General features: G+C 32.1%; 1 protein-coding gene and 1 long non-coding RNA gene across 3 annotated transcripts; one reads left to right on the top strand and one right to left on the bottom strand.

Moving 5' to 3' along the window:
* Window positions 1–18: 18 nt before the first annotated feature.
* On the bottom strand, window positions 19–16,905 carry LOC110025662 (meiotic nuclear division protein 1 homolog). Of its 2 annotated transcripts, none has more exons than XM_020726253.1 (10): window positions 16,671–16,905; window positions 14,406–14,486; window positions 8,972–9,088; window positions 7,178–7,216; window positions 6,706–6,813; window positions 2,605–2,667; window positions 2,462–2,513; window positions 1,288–1,332; window positions 844–923; window positions 19–131 (listed from the first exon to the last, which is right to left on the bottom strand). In XM_020726253.1, exons 1-10 carry the CDS (start codon window positions 16,671–16,673, stop codon window positions 66–68), a joined length of 654 nt encoding a protein of 217 aa, XP_020581912.1. In that variant the 5' UTR covers window positions 16,674–16,905; the 3' UTR covers window positions 19–65. The 2 variants fall into 2 exon arrangements, with proteins under 2 accessions (XP_020581912.1, XP_020581913.1); XM_020726254.1 differs by having other exon boundaries at window positions 41–131; window positions 844–928.
* LOC110025663 lies at window positions 3,484–4,651 on the top strand. The gene is made up of 2 exons (XR_002294144.1): window positions 3,484–3,546; window positions 3,671–4,651. It is a non-coding gene; the product is annotated as an uncharacterized LOC110025663 (long non-coding RNA).
* Window positions 16,906–16,911: the final 6 nt, after the last annotated feature.

Genomic DNA, 16,911 nt, shown 5'->3' with positions numbered 1-16,911 from the left:
TCTATATTTAATTATCAAAAAAAAAAAAAAAAAGCTCACATTTCTATTGCAGAACAATCTCTCCACTATAACATAGTTGCATTATCCAGAATATCATTTGAAAGGTAATCCAAATCCTCTGTTATTCCCACCTGCAAAAATTATGCAAACAATTAAAAATTGAAAGAAACGGGACATTTGCATACTAACCCCAGTTCCTATGTATTTACATATCTACCACCTAAAGCTTACATTTTTTTTTTTTTACATTTATATCATCCAAATCTTTCATATCACATAAAAAATACAATTATTTTAACTTTTAAGATTTTCATGCATGCATATATATATATATATATATATATATATAGTGATAAATATGTAATAATTGAAGCTTATAGGTTAGATAAGTAAATAAATAAGGATTGAGCGGTTTGTATGTAAATCTTAAAACAACATTGGGTTCAGAGTCAAAAACACTGAAAATGCTTTGAAATTAGTGCACATAAATTTTAATTAAATCTAATGACATTGAAAAATCTAATGACATTCTAGGGGCCATTACATACAGGCACCCTGAAACTTGCTATTTACAAATCAGCCACCCTCCATTTTCAAATTGTCACTAAAATATCAAAATTCATGGTAAAACTGCAACCCATAATCTTCATTTTTATCAAATTCCCAATAATTTGATCGTGAAACACGTAAATATATCATTACATAAGTTAAAAAAAATCACCTAACAAATTAATTTGTAATTATTAACATTTTGGGTGGTCTATCTGTAATTATCCCAACATTCCAATACAATGTTTTACTTCAAAAATAATATTTATATGACTAGATTAAAATGGCACACACCTCCTTATACATGTGCTCAAGTTGTTCTTTTGCCTCAGGAAAATTAGATGAACACCAATGCTGCAGTGTGAATACATTATCTGAACTTGGAAGGCAGCAGAAAAATCAGCAAATCAATATTTGGAAGGCTAAAAAACATATATTAAAAGGGATATTTACATACACATCCACACAATTCTTATATATTTATATATTTAAAACCTAAACTTTAATATTTTTACTTTCATAAAACTCAAATCTTTAACATCAACATCATAAATACCGCTTCATTAACTTTCTAAAGGTCAAATGCAACTTTTTATTGAAGGAATTATAGCGCCAAGTTGTTAAATTTGCAAAATAACAAACGTTGGGTGTTAGATATATAAATCCATATGAATTGTGTGGTGAGTATGTAAAGTTGCAATATAAAAATTAAAATTACAGGAGCAGCCAACAATATACCTGTCCATCGATTCGCTGCGGCGTGACCAACCTCGATCGCCATTTCTACAATATAGGAATATTAATATAGGAATATAGATTAAACACTACAACTAAGAAGAGTTGATAAAACACAGTTGATAAAACAGTAATTTTCATAAGATAATTAAGAAGACTCCCTTGTCAAGCATTATACAAAAGGTTATTAGATGTATGGCTTACAAAGTCGAATCGCCACCTATGAACCAAACCATACAATTTTTCATATAATGTAACTATAAGGGGAATTTAGAAACATACCCACACAATTCTAATGTTCTTACATATCTAACATCTAAACTTTGCCTTTTTAAATCCACACCACCAAAAATCTTTCATCACGTCAAAAGATAACATTATTTTAACTTTTAAAAAGTAAGATAGATCTTTTCATGCATAGATAAGATAGCATACATATATGTAAAAATTGAAGTATAGGTGCTAGATATCTAATTACATTACAATTGAGTGGTATTTGATAGTAAGGATGAGAAGTTTTCCTGCAAAAATTTATCTTAATTCTCTGCTTGCTTCCTTTTATTTGTTCTGTTTGCTGGAGTTAATATCATGATTCATATCCAATCATGCAATGGATCAAAAGAGAACGTAACATCAAAGCATAAATACACAGGGGTGTTAAAAGTTGACCCAACATTTCAATTTGACCTAAACATGACTCGAAAAGTTTAGGTGGGGGTTGACCCAAATAATTTTCAGATCAAGTTCGGGTTAGGAAACCTAACTCATTTAATTATTCCGAACAGGTTCAGTTTGACACCGAAAACTGACCTGCTAACCCAAAATAGACTCAAAAATGACCCAAGATTGACTTGAAATTGACTCGAATTTGACTTGAATAGTTCTTATTATTCCTTATGTTAAATGTGTTATACATGTCGGGTTCAAGTTAGCGGGTTGAAGATGCGTCGAGTTCATGTTAGACTTTCTAACCTATTTAATATTCTAGTTGAGTTCGGGTCAAATAATTTTGGGTTGGTTCAATTTTAGGTCAGACCCGAACCTTGATTTGACACGACATAAATACATGGGTAACGTGTCATATCATGAACAGCTTGGAAAAGAGAATAAAAGATGAATTTCTGAATTGGATTTAAAGCAGTTCTACATTCTGAATGAGATTTAAAGCAATTCTTACTCATTGCTTCAACTGCAGCTGGATCATTGTCAGCAAAGAGGGCAACTTCTTCCTTATAATAAGATAAATCAACAAATAAAGCAGAAATGAGTAAATCTGAAATTACAAAATATATCAGAATCTGTAAGCTGCTACGGAACTACCTTCAACATCTTATGCTGCAGCTCAATGCTCTTTAACTCTTCCAAAGCCATCTCCCTGTCATCCTATATGTGAAAAATAATATACAGACAGATACGAATGCCATAAAGAGAGAATAATCTTCAAAGCAAGAAAATCGAAGAAATTATTTGGTTTGAAGCAGATAAAATGCATTAAAATATTTTAATTGAGTTTGAAAGGTTGTATTTCAAATACTCTCTTAACTCTTATAGGGAAATTCATAAAATAGGTGATGGGCTAAGTAGAAATTATTTGATTTGATGCAAATAAAATGCATTAAAATATTTTAATTGAGTTTGAAAGGTTGTATTTCAAATACTCTCTTAACTCTTATAGGGAAATTCATAAAATAGGTGATGGGCTAAGTAGAAATTATTTGATTTGATGCAAATAAAATGCATTAAAATATTTTAATTGAGTTTGAAAGGTTGTATTTCAAATACTCTCTTAACTCTTATAGGGAAATTCATAAAATAGGTGATGGGCTAAGTAGAAATTATTTGATTTGATGCAAATAAAATGCATTAAAATATTTTAATTGAGTTTGAAAGGTTGTATTTCAAATACTCTCTTAACTCTTATAGGGAAATTCATAAAATAGGTGATGGGCTAAGTAGAAATTATTTGATTTGATGCAAATAAAATGCATTAAAATATTTTAATTGAGTTTGAAAGGTTGTATTTCAAATACTCTCTTAACTCTTATAGGGAAATTCATAAAATAGGTGATGGGCTAAGTAGAAATTATTTGATTTGATGCAAATAAAATGCATTAAAATATTTTAATTGAGTTTGAAAGGTTGTATTTCAAATACTCTCTTAACTCTTATAGGGAAATTCATAAAATAGGTGATGGGCCAAGTAGAAATTATTTGATTTGATGCAAATAAAATGCATTAAAATATTTTAATTGAGTTTGAAAGGTTGTATTTCAAATACTCTCTTAACTCTTATAGGGAAATTCATAAAATAGGTGATGGGCTAAGTAGAAATTATTTGATTTGATGCAAATAAAATGCATTAAAATATTTTAATTGAGTTTGAAAGGTAGTATTTCAAATACTCTCTCTTAACACATATAGGGAAATTCATAAATTAGGTGATGGGCTAGTTGGTAAAAGGCGAGGGGATGCAGGCCACATGGCGAGGGTAAAATGAACAAGTGATGCGACGGAGGGTAAGGGTGTCAAAAGTTGACATTTACCCGATAAGTCAACTTGGCCTAAACTCGACTCGAAAAATCTAGATTCAAGTTGACCTGAATAATTCTCGGGTCCAATTTGGGTTAGGAATTCTAATCCATTTAATATTTTTTGTCTGATTTGGGTTGACCCGCCAAGTTGAAATCACTTCAAAACTAATCTGCTAACTGGAAATGGACTCAAAATCAACCTGAATAGCCATTATGTCTTATGTTAAACATGTTAAAGTGAGTCGGGTTCAAGTTAGACTTATTGACTCATTTAATATTCAAGTCGGCTTTGTGTCAAATAGTTTTTGGTCAGGTCGAGTTTAGGTCAAACAATTTTGGGTTATGTCAAATTCGGATCAAACCTGAACACAGACCCAATTTGACATCCCTAAACGAGGACTGGAGTGGCGTGGCACGAGCGGATAAGAGGATGACACATCACGAGATTTGAAAATCAACCAATTTAGGTGATTTCCAAATGTAAGGAAACTATGAATTTTGAGATAATTAGAACATGCCAAAAATTTAATTTGTATTTCTTTTGCTTTAAGGCAGAAAAAATGAAATACATTACAACTTTTAATGCTTCCAAACAAATCCTCATATATTTAGAGGTTTTCACAATGATTTCACCTCAAAAAGTTGCTACAAGACTAAAAAAACAAAATAAAAGCCTCCCTAACAATCAAAACATGATCCATAAAACCTACCAAAAATTTTGATGACTGAATCTGCAAGAGTTATAATTTCATGATAGCTGCCCATTGTTTAGATCCCCTCAATTATTACAGCAACAGTCACTTACCCTTTTCCCTTATATATTCTCAAAAAAAAAATGAAACTACACCCTAACTTCTCCATTTGCCAATAACGAAATGAAGGATTAAAAGAGAGTGCTTATTAATTATTTCCCATTTTTTTATGAAAAATTTACAAAACTTGCACACAATTATTATGTATTTACATAATCACATCTAAACTTCCATATTTACATATATAGCATTTTGGTGCTTTAAAATTATGCACGAAAATGAGTATTTCACTTTTAAAAAGTGGTATTAGTGCTATTTGTGATATGATAATAAAGATTTGAGTGATATGTGTGCAAATATGAAAGTGTAGTAGTGAGATATGTGACTTGTGAGCTATTTACGTAAATGCCATTTTTTTATTGCAGTTCCTTGTAATTTGCCTCCTTAAACAAGGCTTATACAGAATATTATGAGAAGTACAGAATCTGCCTAAAAAAATCAGTAAAAGATAAATTGAACTCATCTGTATTAACTATATTACAATAATACACTTAGTAATAATAAAACATGTCATGCCAGATAATGCAGAACATGTGCACTTGCTTGTCACAAGCCTAACACATGTCGGACATGCCATCCATATGCTCAATTAAAAAAATATAAAAAATTAACAGGCATCTGTCTAAGCACATGTTTTGAATAATAAAATTTAACTTCAAAAGTGTACCATATAAACAATTAAGTTGTCTATTGCGCAAGAAAACTAAAAGCTACTAACAATAATTTCATTTTATTCACAACTCTATTTTGTCCATGATTTTCTTATGACATTTATTTTTCATTATTTTATAAAAGAATCAACTTTCTCAACTACAAGCTAACAATCTACAAGATCATGGAACTTTCTTCTTTAGTTGAGTTTAAGTTATTTAATAAATTTAAATATACTTATTATTCTATGAGCAATTGAAATAATTTCATTCCATATTTATTTAATTTTCCTGTAACCATTTGGTATCACATATGTATCTGTATTGATGCATTATAGATATTACTGTATTTTATTCCCAATTGTCCATACAGAAATAAATAAAGGGGCATTAACACACGTACTTGTTAGGTATGGCTCATATTTCATATAAGAAATAGATGTTGGAGCGGAACGGAGCGAGCCAACGAAGTGGAAGCATCTGTCCAATCGGGGGAGTTTCGTTAAGTGGGTTGGGGATGCGGGGGCAATACCCCCGCTTTTGTAATTACATATTGTACACCAGAGTTATATATGTGTTGTATTTGTAACCCTAAGGGGATTTTTGTACTATTTTCTGTGAAATCTAAAGAAGCCGCCGCTCTGCCCCCGAGGACGTAGACAAATTGTCGAATCTCGTTAAATCTCTGTGTTTTCTTCTTGATTTCGATGATTCTTGGTTTACTTTGCCTTAGATCCTCAACAATACTATATACTCAAATACTAAGTCACGAACCCAAGCCTTTTTACTTAAAGAATCAAACTACCAATCACCCTAACAGATCAAACAGATCCCTTTTTTTTAATTATTTCCGAACATATCGACCCATTGAAAAGACCACATCATCTTCGGTCTTTTGAAATGCTTCGATCCAATTGGAAGCAGCGTATGATCAATAATAAATACATTCAATAATTTTTGAGGAAAAACCTGTTGATCGGGACAGAGGACACCCATAACATAATCGACATCGAGTTGTCTTCCCCACCCCCCCCCCCCCCCCCCGGTTCTGGGTTCTCTAGGCAAAACTATCTCCCTCCTTACACAGGAGGATTTCAGGATCTTACATTAGATTGTGTGGTATCATGAATAATACGAGATCCTACGTCCCAAAAAAAATTCACCACATACCACCAAATTCCTATGTATTTATAATCTATCTCCTAAATTTACTTTTTACATTTATACCACCCAAATCTTTTATATCACGTAAAAAATACCACCATATTACTTTTAAAGTGAAATACACCTTTTTAAGCATATATAAGGTGGCATATATGTAAAAACTGAATGTTAGGTCTAAGAACTGAGAATGCTTCATCAGCTGGACATCCCAAAAACAATTTTATAACTAACACATTTAACCGCTAGGCAATAAAAAAGGCTTACTGATTCCTCTCTGCCCCGCTTCAGGCTAACTCTCTTCTCATCCAGCTCTGCAAGCTGCTTTGTGCAATTCAAGAGATCGGATTCTAGTTTGTTGTGTGCATTTCTCAGCTGTTTGCCAAAATCAAAAGTATGCGAAAAAATATATATTTTATATTAGGAAATTTACATACGCAGCACAATTCTTTTTTATTTACATATCTCACACCTAACTTTCATATTTACATACATAGCACTTTTGTGCTTTAAACCTAAGCATGAAAATGTGTATTTGACTTTTGAAAGTGCTAATAATATTATTTTTTATGTGATAGTGCTATGTGTGTAAATATAAAAGTTTAAATGTGAGATACGTCAATTCATGAGAATTGTGCGCCAGATATGTAAATGACCCTATAGTTTTTTAATAAAAAATAAAAGGGAAAATAGAAAACAATTGGATAGCCAATTGAACTACTTGACGAGAAGGCATAACCTGATTTCCGGCGCAGCTAGGAAGACTCCAAAAATATACCTGGATGAGTAAATTGCAAGCAAAATAAATTGGAAATGAATAAATATATAACGAACGAAAAAAAAAATGAAGAAAATAAAAAACTCTTCATGTAGCTAAATATATAAATGGAGCAAAATTAAGATCTGGCCCAGTTCATGTTAAAATGAGCTCCAAAATTTGACATGCAGAATTTCTATCATATTTAAAAATCAATTCATAGAAAATACAAGAACAATGAAGCTATATGTCATGAAATTTAAAATAAAATAAATCATTAAAATATTTGCATGTAATTAATTTAACAATTGCATTAAAAGTGAAATAGAAATTCCCCAAATACATATAGCAATCGGGAAGTCCAGCATTAAATGCTTCGTGACAATAAATATTGGAGAAATATGCCTATTACTTGTTTGCTTGGAGAAATATTCCTGAATATTCATTTCAGATGAAGTTACCCCCTCTTATTTGAGGGGGTAACGAGCAGGATTGTCTTATTAAAAGTTATCCCCTCGTATATTCACGGATTGTTTATTGAAACACGTCAAGCAAGAAATTAGTTAAAATAAAGCTTCGAACAAGACTCAAATATAGTTTAGGCATGATTGGAGAACAATTCAAGTATGGTTTAATCAAAGTTCGAGCAGGATTTTAGATAAGTTCAAGCACAATTGGAGCAGGATTTAGATAAGTTCATGCACAACTCGAGCAAGACTTCAACAGTATTCAGACATAGTTCAAAAAAGTTATAACACAGCAAAATTGACAATTTAGAATTTATCCATTAGCTTAACATTGAACGGGTCTTGAGATCAGCTAAATTTGTAATTTGAAGATGCAGTCTAAGCAGGGAAATCATTGGGTCCTCAATTTTGTCCTTCCCATGCTCCTTACTACTTTTTATTTTCATATTAAAGAATAAAATATCTTATTCTCACACAAAAGGGTTACCTTTTGAACTAGCTTCTATTAGGTATGTATGAGAAGGAGTGGAGTTTGTGCTACAGAATTCAATGGAGTAGGTATTGTGGGACTGACAATGTTTGATGGAGCTTGCTTGTTTAAACAACAATTTGGAACTTTGTTTAAACCAATTTATTTAGTGATGAACTTCAGCAAGCAATTTACAAATCCAAGAAAGGTAACTTAATAAACTTTTAAGTGAAGTTTGCATGGTTTAAACAACAAAGTCTGTACAATGATTCAAACGTTTGTTTAAACCAGTTTATTTCATGGACTTCAACAAGTAATTCGCAAATGCAAGAAATACAACTTAATCCGAAATAAAGTTGCGGCATATTTCTCTAAGTAAACAAACAACTGGCATTTTTCTTTCAATTTTTGCTATTTCAAGGCATATAAAGCAAAATTTTTGAAGTAATTTGACAGAAAAAATATAATTTAATGAGGTAATATGCTATGAAATCTATGTCAAAATAACAAAATAATAAGACACAAATGGCTCTATTTAAGGTATTTCATTTGACATGTCAAGCATCTTCACACCATGTGAGAACGTATTCGATGAAAGTGTCAATTGTTGTAGTCAATCGTAATGAGAAATGCTTCAAGAAATTCAGACTCAATTTTTTCCCATATTAATTGAACAATACAGGAAGATTTTTTATTTTGGTCAACTATAATAGAGACGAGAAAAAGTCTAAAAGCAGAAAAACTGCCTAGAAAATAAAAATCTGAGAATTATAAATATACAACGTAACAACATACATAGCACCAAAGTCAATGAATAAATTGCTCCGAGATTGCACTCACAGAAGTGCCTATCTTGTCTTTCAAAACCAGATCATCATCTACCAGGCTTTGGACAACATCTTTGACAGATTGGCTGATTACACCTCTCTTAGGACCCAATTTCTCCAACTCTTTAAGCTGATATGTTAAAATACATATAAATTATAAAAACAATCAATTAAAAATCAAATTATAGAAATTGTGCTCAAGATTCCAAAAGGAATTAAACAGGAGAAAGATTAGCACTTGCGGAATAAATAGAGTTCACAGAAATTGGAAAAGTTAAGCATGTGTGGCTTTCTTTTTCTCGATCTTAATTTGTTGTGAAATCTTGCCCCGTCAAGAATCTTTTTATCGAGTTCCAAGAACACCTAAAAGAAAACCTTCCAAAGAACTCTCTATGTATTTAGTTAGATGATTGAGAACTAAATATATATCCAAACCTTGTTTTCAGCAAGAATAGGGTTGCAAACTAAATATCAAATTCCTTCTTGGAATTTAAACACCCCAAGTCATCGTTATTGAATGGAGCTCTTCACATCCACTGAACCAAATCTTCCCAGAACCTCTTCCAGAAAGGAGTGATGAAAGCTTTGATTGGATATTCGGCAGGAATAAAGAACTGCGCACATCAACTCATCTGACCATCTTCCTCCTTCATACAACAGCCCTACTTTTGTAGAAGCAAGCTGCAAATCCTTCTGGCCAAGAACTGCTACCCAAACACCTTCCTGCAATCTGCAACGCCTTGCTGGAACTTCTTGCTACAGTTCTTGATCCTGTAGCATCCGAATGCCTCCCTTCTGCGGTTCTTGAATACATAACAAAAAAAAAGGGAGCAGCAACAGTAACCAAGCAAGGGAAAAACAAAGAAAAAAAAAACAGAAAAGCTGCAGGAATAAAGGATATGCCACAAAGAACACAAACACAAGGGATTACGTGGTTCGGTCCTTAGACCTACATCCACGGAGGGAATCGCTACCAAAATTCACTAGCACAAAAGAATAATTACAGGCTCATTTCATTGAGGAATCACCATGTCCCTCTAGATCTCTCTCTCTACAAGATCTAAGACCTCTCCCTCAATTTTAAAGCCTCTCCACTTCTTCCTCTCCTTGCTTAATTTTTCTTCCTCCTCTTGATCTTCTTGAACAGAATTTTCTTTCTCCTTGTGATAGTCTTCCATCCCACAAGACCCCTCATCTATTTATAGATAGATGAGGCCTCCCAAGAGGCAAGAAAAAATTACAAGTGTGTCATTTTATGTCATAATTAAGAGTTATGAATAAACAACAAAAAAGATAGATGTGTGATTTAGGATACACCTTCAAGAAATCCAAGAGTACCATTAATTAATCATGTATTTGAATTATCAAAAACTCATCACCTATAGCCTCATCTACAAATCACTAATGATATTGAAGCCAAAATAATCAGGTGTCAAAATTTAAAATTTTATAAATTAGGTGTGTCTTCATAAGAGACTGGTTGAAATAATGAAAATTTTGGATAGAAGTAGTCATGTTGATGAAAAGATGGATACAGATATCTCCAAAGTTAGAGTTCGAAAGGTATAGTATAGTTTATGACCTCCATAGTTATTTAAAAGGAGTCCTTAAAATACCTTTGTATAAATTAAAATAATTTGTGATCTACTTATGAAATGAAGGCTCTTTAAGTGCTTATGTTCAAGCCAAAAAATATTTAATATTTATTTTTAAGATCAAATAAAATTTGCATTTCTTCTCAACTTCATAGTTCATGAGTTTAATATGCATATTAGATTCAAGTTCAACTTCCAACGTGTACAATAAATAAAACAAACTTGTTTAGAATTCAAATCCCCAAATAATAAATTACACAGTAATCACACCAATACAGCTTGTTTTTCTCGTGAGTATCTAAGCCTTACTTGGTAAAAATGATTGCATATTTCACACATTTGGTGTAGGTTTTGGGAGGGGGGAAATAATTATTCCTCTTCAATTTCATAGAAAACGATTACAAGATAAATAGAGGGGGATTGCTCTCATATTAGAAAAATAATATTATCAGTCATAACTCCACATGATAAAAGAAGAAAACAATAATTATGAAATACCGATAATCTAAATTCTAAAAAGAGAAAATACAAAAAAAAAAAAAAAAAAAAACACCCCCCCCCCCCCCCCCCCCCCCCCCCCCCCTCAAGTTGGAGCATCGATATCTATTATGCCCAAATTGCTTACAAGGAGAAGGCTTGAACAGCCTTTTGGTGAGCAGTAGAAATAAATGGCATGAAAACGAGATCTACAGCTTTTTGAGAATTCGTTTCAACCATAACGTCTCACATACTACACTAGTCATAGCCCTATATTTTGCCTCAACGCTACTCCTTGCAACCACATTTGTATTCTTACTTCACTATGTAACCATGTTTCCCCACACAAACGTGCAGTATCCAGAAGCTAGTCTCAGGTCAATAACTGAGCCTGCCTAATCTGCATCAGTGTACTCTTCTATCCTCTTTTGTGTGCTCTTCTAAAGAATGAATCTTTACCTAGTGTACCTTGCAGATCTTTAAGAATTCTTTTGACTACTTCAAGAAGTTACTCATAGGTCGAATGCTAAAATGACTTACCAAACTCACTACAAAGGCAATATATGATCCTGTATATGATGAGTATATCAACTTCCCCATCAATTTTTGATACATAACCGTATTCACTGCATCACCTTCCTTCCCATCTTCAAGTTTCTCACTGGGATCAATTGAAGTTTATGCAGGTCTACACACACTCATCTCAAATTCATTGAGAAGATCAATAACATACTTTCATTGGAACTAACAATTCATTTCTTCAATTGAGCAACATTCATGCCAAAAAAATACCTCAGAGATTTTAAGCCTTTGATTTCAAAGACATAAAATAGAGAAGTCTTCGAATTGTTTATCTCGTATCGATCATTTATAGTGATAATAATATCATCAACATATACAATCAGTATGGTTATTTTTCATTGTTTGAATGTCTGAAAAATATTATATGATCTCCCTGCCATTGAGTAAAGCTCTGACCTTTAATAAATAGTGTAAATTTCTTAAACCACACATTTGGTGACTGTTTTAACTTGTATAAGAATTTTTTTGGTATACATACTTTTGTGACAAGTTTCTCATTAAATCTCGGAGGTGCATCCATATATATTTAAATCAACTAAAACTACCCCATCATTCCTAGCTATTTTGGGTTAAATTTTAAATTTTTTATTTTTCACCATTTCCTAATGAGTGTTTTTTGAGGTATTAAACCCACTTTTTTGCAAATTATTTTGAACAATTTCTATCAATGTTATCATATGTATACCTCCCTCTCCTTCCAAATACCCCAACTACAAATTTATCCTCCCATCCATTGAGCACAATCTATACCCTTTATTATCGATGTTCAGAATGGCAAAGTTAACCTTTAATTAATTTATCTTAATATATGTCACACCTATAATTCTTCAAATATAATCATTCTTTAAATTATCCTTCCTTTTTCATTTCACACATGCATCTTAGCATTATCATTTTGGTCCCACTCAACTTGACTATCAATCACGTTTTGTTGTTCAACGTTCAGTTTGACTCACCGCTGAGTTAAAAAAGAATATTAGGTCAACCAATAGAACGGAAAATATCTACTCAAGTAAAAGTCCAAAAACTAATGTTGACCTTGATCATGCAAAATCAATTGAAGAAGGGTTTGAGGAAATAAACAAGAAATTAAAAATATAAAAAACGAACCAAAACAAACACTCTTATCTTGAATAAGGAAAAAAAGTAATGCATTTTCTCAATATCAAAATTGTGAAGCATTCGATATAGAGGCTCCAAGAAGATTTGGACATATCATCCTAATCAAATAAAATAAATTAAACTAAATACATGCCTCGAAAAAAACGCTGAACCTAACCAAGGATCAAGACTAATTAAGAGATCTGCCTCCCGTTAAATTCATTGCCTACAAGGAAGATGATAGCTTTATATAAAATTTATGTTGATATTAATCTAAATATGCAAGCATGAAACTGAGGAGGCTCAACACAAGAAATGGATGGCATGGCGAGCTAGTGGACCATGCCCCAAACATAAACTCATTGACAATGATCAAATTCTCATCTTCATCTCAAAATAGAAATTTGAGTGGAAACAAGCATGAGTAAGATGAGGAAAACATAACAACAATGGACACGAAGCTCTCAAAGTTCCAATGGACCCTTACAATAATAAATCAGCTGAACTCTTTAAGTTTTTCAATTAAAATCCTCTGATGAGACCTATTAAAAAGACTTGATAAAATATCATAAATGTCGCCTTCAAAAGCAAGGACTAGTTGATGTAGAATAGGGAAGGAAGCCTAGAAGAAACTAGAATGGCGTAAAAAGAATAGGCATTAGGGTTTCTTCTTCCTCAACTCCTTGGACTCTGGAGAGTGTGATAAGATAAATGGGCCTGGCTCGAACTCTCTTGAGCAAATAGCTCTTTTAAAACTAAAGATCATGAAAAAAAGAAGAAAATATAAAATAAAAAACATGGCTTGAACTCTCTTGAGCACATTGCTAGGTAATCTTTTGGTTTCTCTAATAGCAAAAATCTCAATTCACTCTATTTTTTATTTCTCCAATTCCCTAGTGTATCTGACTTCCCTCATTGTTTTGAGTAGTCGTAAAAACTAGTCTTACTTAACTTTGGCATATTCTGCATCAAAAAATAGTCTAATGATCATCCTAATCATCATTAAATATTTAATTCCCTAGTAAACCATTTGTTGTCAAAATCTAATCAATTGGTTCACAGATAATAAAATGCAACTCAAGAAGTCGGAGTGTTTAAAAGGACATCAAAACAAATTTAACTATTAGTTAGGGAATCCATAAGGTTTTTCTCATATGACTTGTTAATAAAAGATTATCAAATTTGTCAATACAGTTCTCCAAACTACATATTATAATAACAAAAAGTTTGAGTTGTGCAACTTTATGCAAATGCAAATAGCTTCACCTTCCATCAAGGAGACTAAAACATTGGAGACTAAATGATTATTTCTTATGGCATTCTCAAGGCAATTATGAAATTAAAAACTTATGAAAATCCAAGGTCAGCGTTCCATGTGTGAGCTTTATGAGGTATGCACAAGTGAAATAAATTTATAAAAACATGTGATAAAAAACATCATAATTCACCAAATAAAAAAAAACATAAAGAGGAAAAAAACCAATGCTGTCAGAACAATAGCTGAAGCTCACTAAATTATGCAAAAATTGTGAGATCTATTTGAACAAACATGACATGTATAACCCATTTGTGGATGGGCATACCTCGTGTATTAAGTAAAAGTCAGCCTCCTTTCAATAAAAAAACATGAATGAAACAAATAGCACAACAAATAACTACAGAAAAACATATATATATATAAATTAAACTCACAAGAAAAAAGTCCTGTGAGTCATAAAAGATTTGAAGCATATGCTCACGTTTCTCCTCCAGAGACAGGCCCCTTCTCTTTGACTAAAAAATAGAAGAAAAAAATGTTATATTCAGAAAATATAAAACTATAAAATGGTGTAAATTTTAAGAAAATTAATAGCATTGTATTATATAATTACGGTTAAGTTTCATTCCAACAGTATATATTGTTTTATATTGATGCTAAAATATAATATGTACATTGAACAAACACTCACCCACCCAATCCAATCTCATAAAACAAAGATTTTATCATAGGATATTAATGATAAATAAAATGGAAAAGGCAAAATGAAACGAATGAAACTAAATGCTGTTCTGCCTTTATGCCATCTAGATGTCAGTAAATAATGGTAGCAACAAGAAGCCAAGATATTCAATGGTTGAAATAAAGGAAATTTTACATATGTTGCACACAATTTCCATGTAGTTACGTATCCCACGCCTAAACTTTCATATTTACACTTCAATTGAGTGCTATGAGTGTAAATATGAAAGTTCAGGTGTGAGCATGTAAATGCATAAGAATTGTATTCTATGTATGTAAATGTCCCTAATATAAATGACACCAAGAAACAATGATCATAACCAACATTGATTATCTGAATAACAATTTTTTGTATGGCATAAACTGAACCAAACAAAATGCATTTTTAGATATCATTGTTAATTGAATTTCAACATTAGCAAAATAGTGCTGTTATATTAATATAATATTGATTCAAATAGTTCTCTAATGTTAATAACTTGTGCTTAACTATTAATGGTTACGGAACAGCGAATAATTCGTGAATGGTTCATTTATGGAAATCAAAAGTATGGTCAAGCAACTCATTTAAACTGCAAACCCAAATTATTGAAAGCCTGAATAGACCCAACTAAATAAGTACGAGCCTAAGTGGACCAACCTGATGGACTTAATGTAGTCATGTAAGCTTATACATCTTTCAAAATTATCCCAAAATTTCTTACCCATCTCCACCATTGACCAACAGCATCGCTAATCCTTCAACATCAATTTTATCAACCCACTTAGTTGGTGTATTTTTAACCATTTTTGTTATATGCAAACTACTAAAGTTCATTTTCAATTAATCTATCACCCATAGATGTCATTCCAACTTCTAAATAGAACCATTCATTAATTTGCCGTTCCTATCTTTAGTACATATTCATCTTAACACTGATCTCCACCACACTCAACTTCTAAAAAAACCTTTTTACTATCCAATAATCCAATCCCTGTAAAAAGAACATAGTGAAAGTAAATCATACATCATAAATAAAATCAGTAAATAACATAATGATCAAAGAATTGAGCTGAATCAAAGAAAACAGATAGAGTGATTAGATGATATAAGATTTAAGCTTCACGAGTATGACATAAAATTTTATATTTTTATATTTTATATGTTCTTTTTTTTATGACCCATACAGCTTCAATCTTGAGCAAAGCTCTTAAAATAAAGGCCTGCAGTACATTAAAAAAATTAAAAAAAAATAATCCATATATTTAGTGTTCATTCGTTTTACATCCAATCTCTTTATTAGCATTAACATTGTATCATTATAAATAACCGATAGTTCAATAATTTCTTTCCTCAAATATTAAAGCACATTAAGATGCTGGAAAAACAAACCAAATAAATGGCTACAAAATATTAAGGATAATAATAAACAATGACTGTAACCAAAAGTGTAACTATACCATCAAACAACTCTTCAGTCCCCCCTTTTCGTTTCAGATGCTTACCGCAAATCAGGATTGGCAAAAACAATTCAAATGCATCGCAAATTTACTGGCTCGTTCGATTCAACGTAATTTACAGGTCACCATTATTATAATGTAAGTGTCATTAGAGTTCAGTACTAATCTCTCAATTTTTGATTGAGTTTTATTATATTTAAAGATTCAGTGCTTCGAATATTAGAGTTCCCTGGTAAGTTTTATCCCTTAACAGAGTCTTCAAGCTTCGGTGGCCATGAACTTGTCCCAGTTTAAATCATATATCAATGAATTAACAAAAATCACGGTAATCAAGGTTGCATCCACTAATACAATGACTGCAACGAAATCTAAAAATATAGCAAAAATGGATGCTGGAGAGGGTGCTCATGCAGGATAAAAGCCGATCGATCAAGTGGATGCATTGACGTTAATCGCACAACTTTGGACGCCGAGATGTGAATATCAGGTTAGCAACAACATTTTTTTCAGTAGATTACCATGAATGCGTCGAGCGTTAAGAGACACGGACAGGAGTGACGGCGACTGTAGATGAACTGGAAGAACACGAACCGTTCTCGTAAGCAGAGGAGAAGTATGCAACAGAAAGAAGCGGAAGCTGTAAAGTGTAGAAGAATCGGGAGCTCGGAGCAGGAGCCGGAGAAGGAGACGGAAGTGAAACTAGAGAGCAGAGACGTTAGGGCAACGTAGACGCCGGTAAACTGACGGAAGATAGCGTCG

This window comes from Phalaenopsis equestris, unplaced genomic scaffold, assembly GCF_001263595.1.
Source record: "Phalaenopsis equestris unplaced genomic scaffold, ASM126359v1 Scaffold000320, whole genome shotgun sequence".
Classification (NCBI taxonomy): domain Eukaryota; kingdom Viridiplantae; phylum Streptophyta; class Magnoliopsida; order Asparagales; family Orchidaceae; genus Phalaenopsis; species Phalaenopsis equestris.
This window is presented reverse-complemented; position numbering and strand designations above follow the sequence as displayed.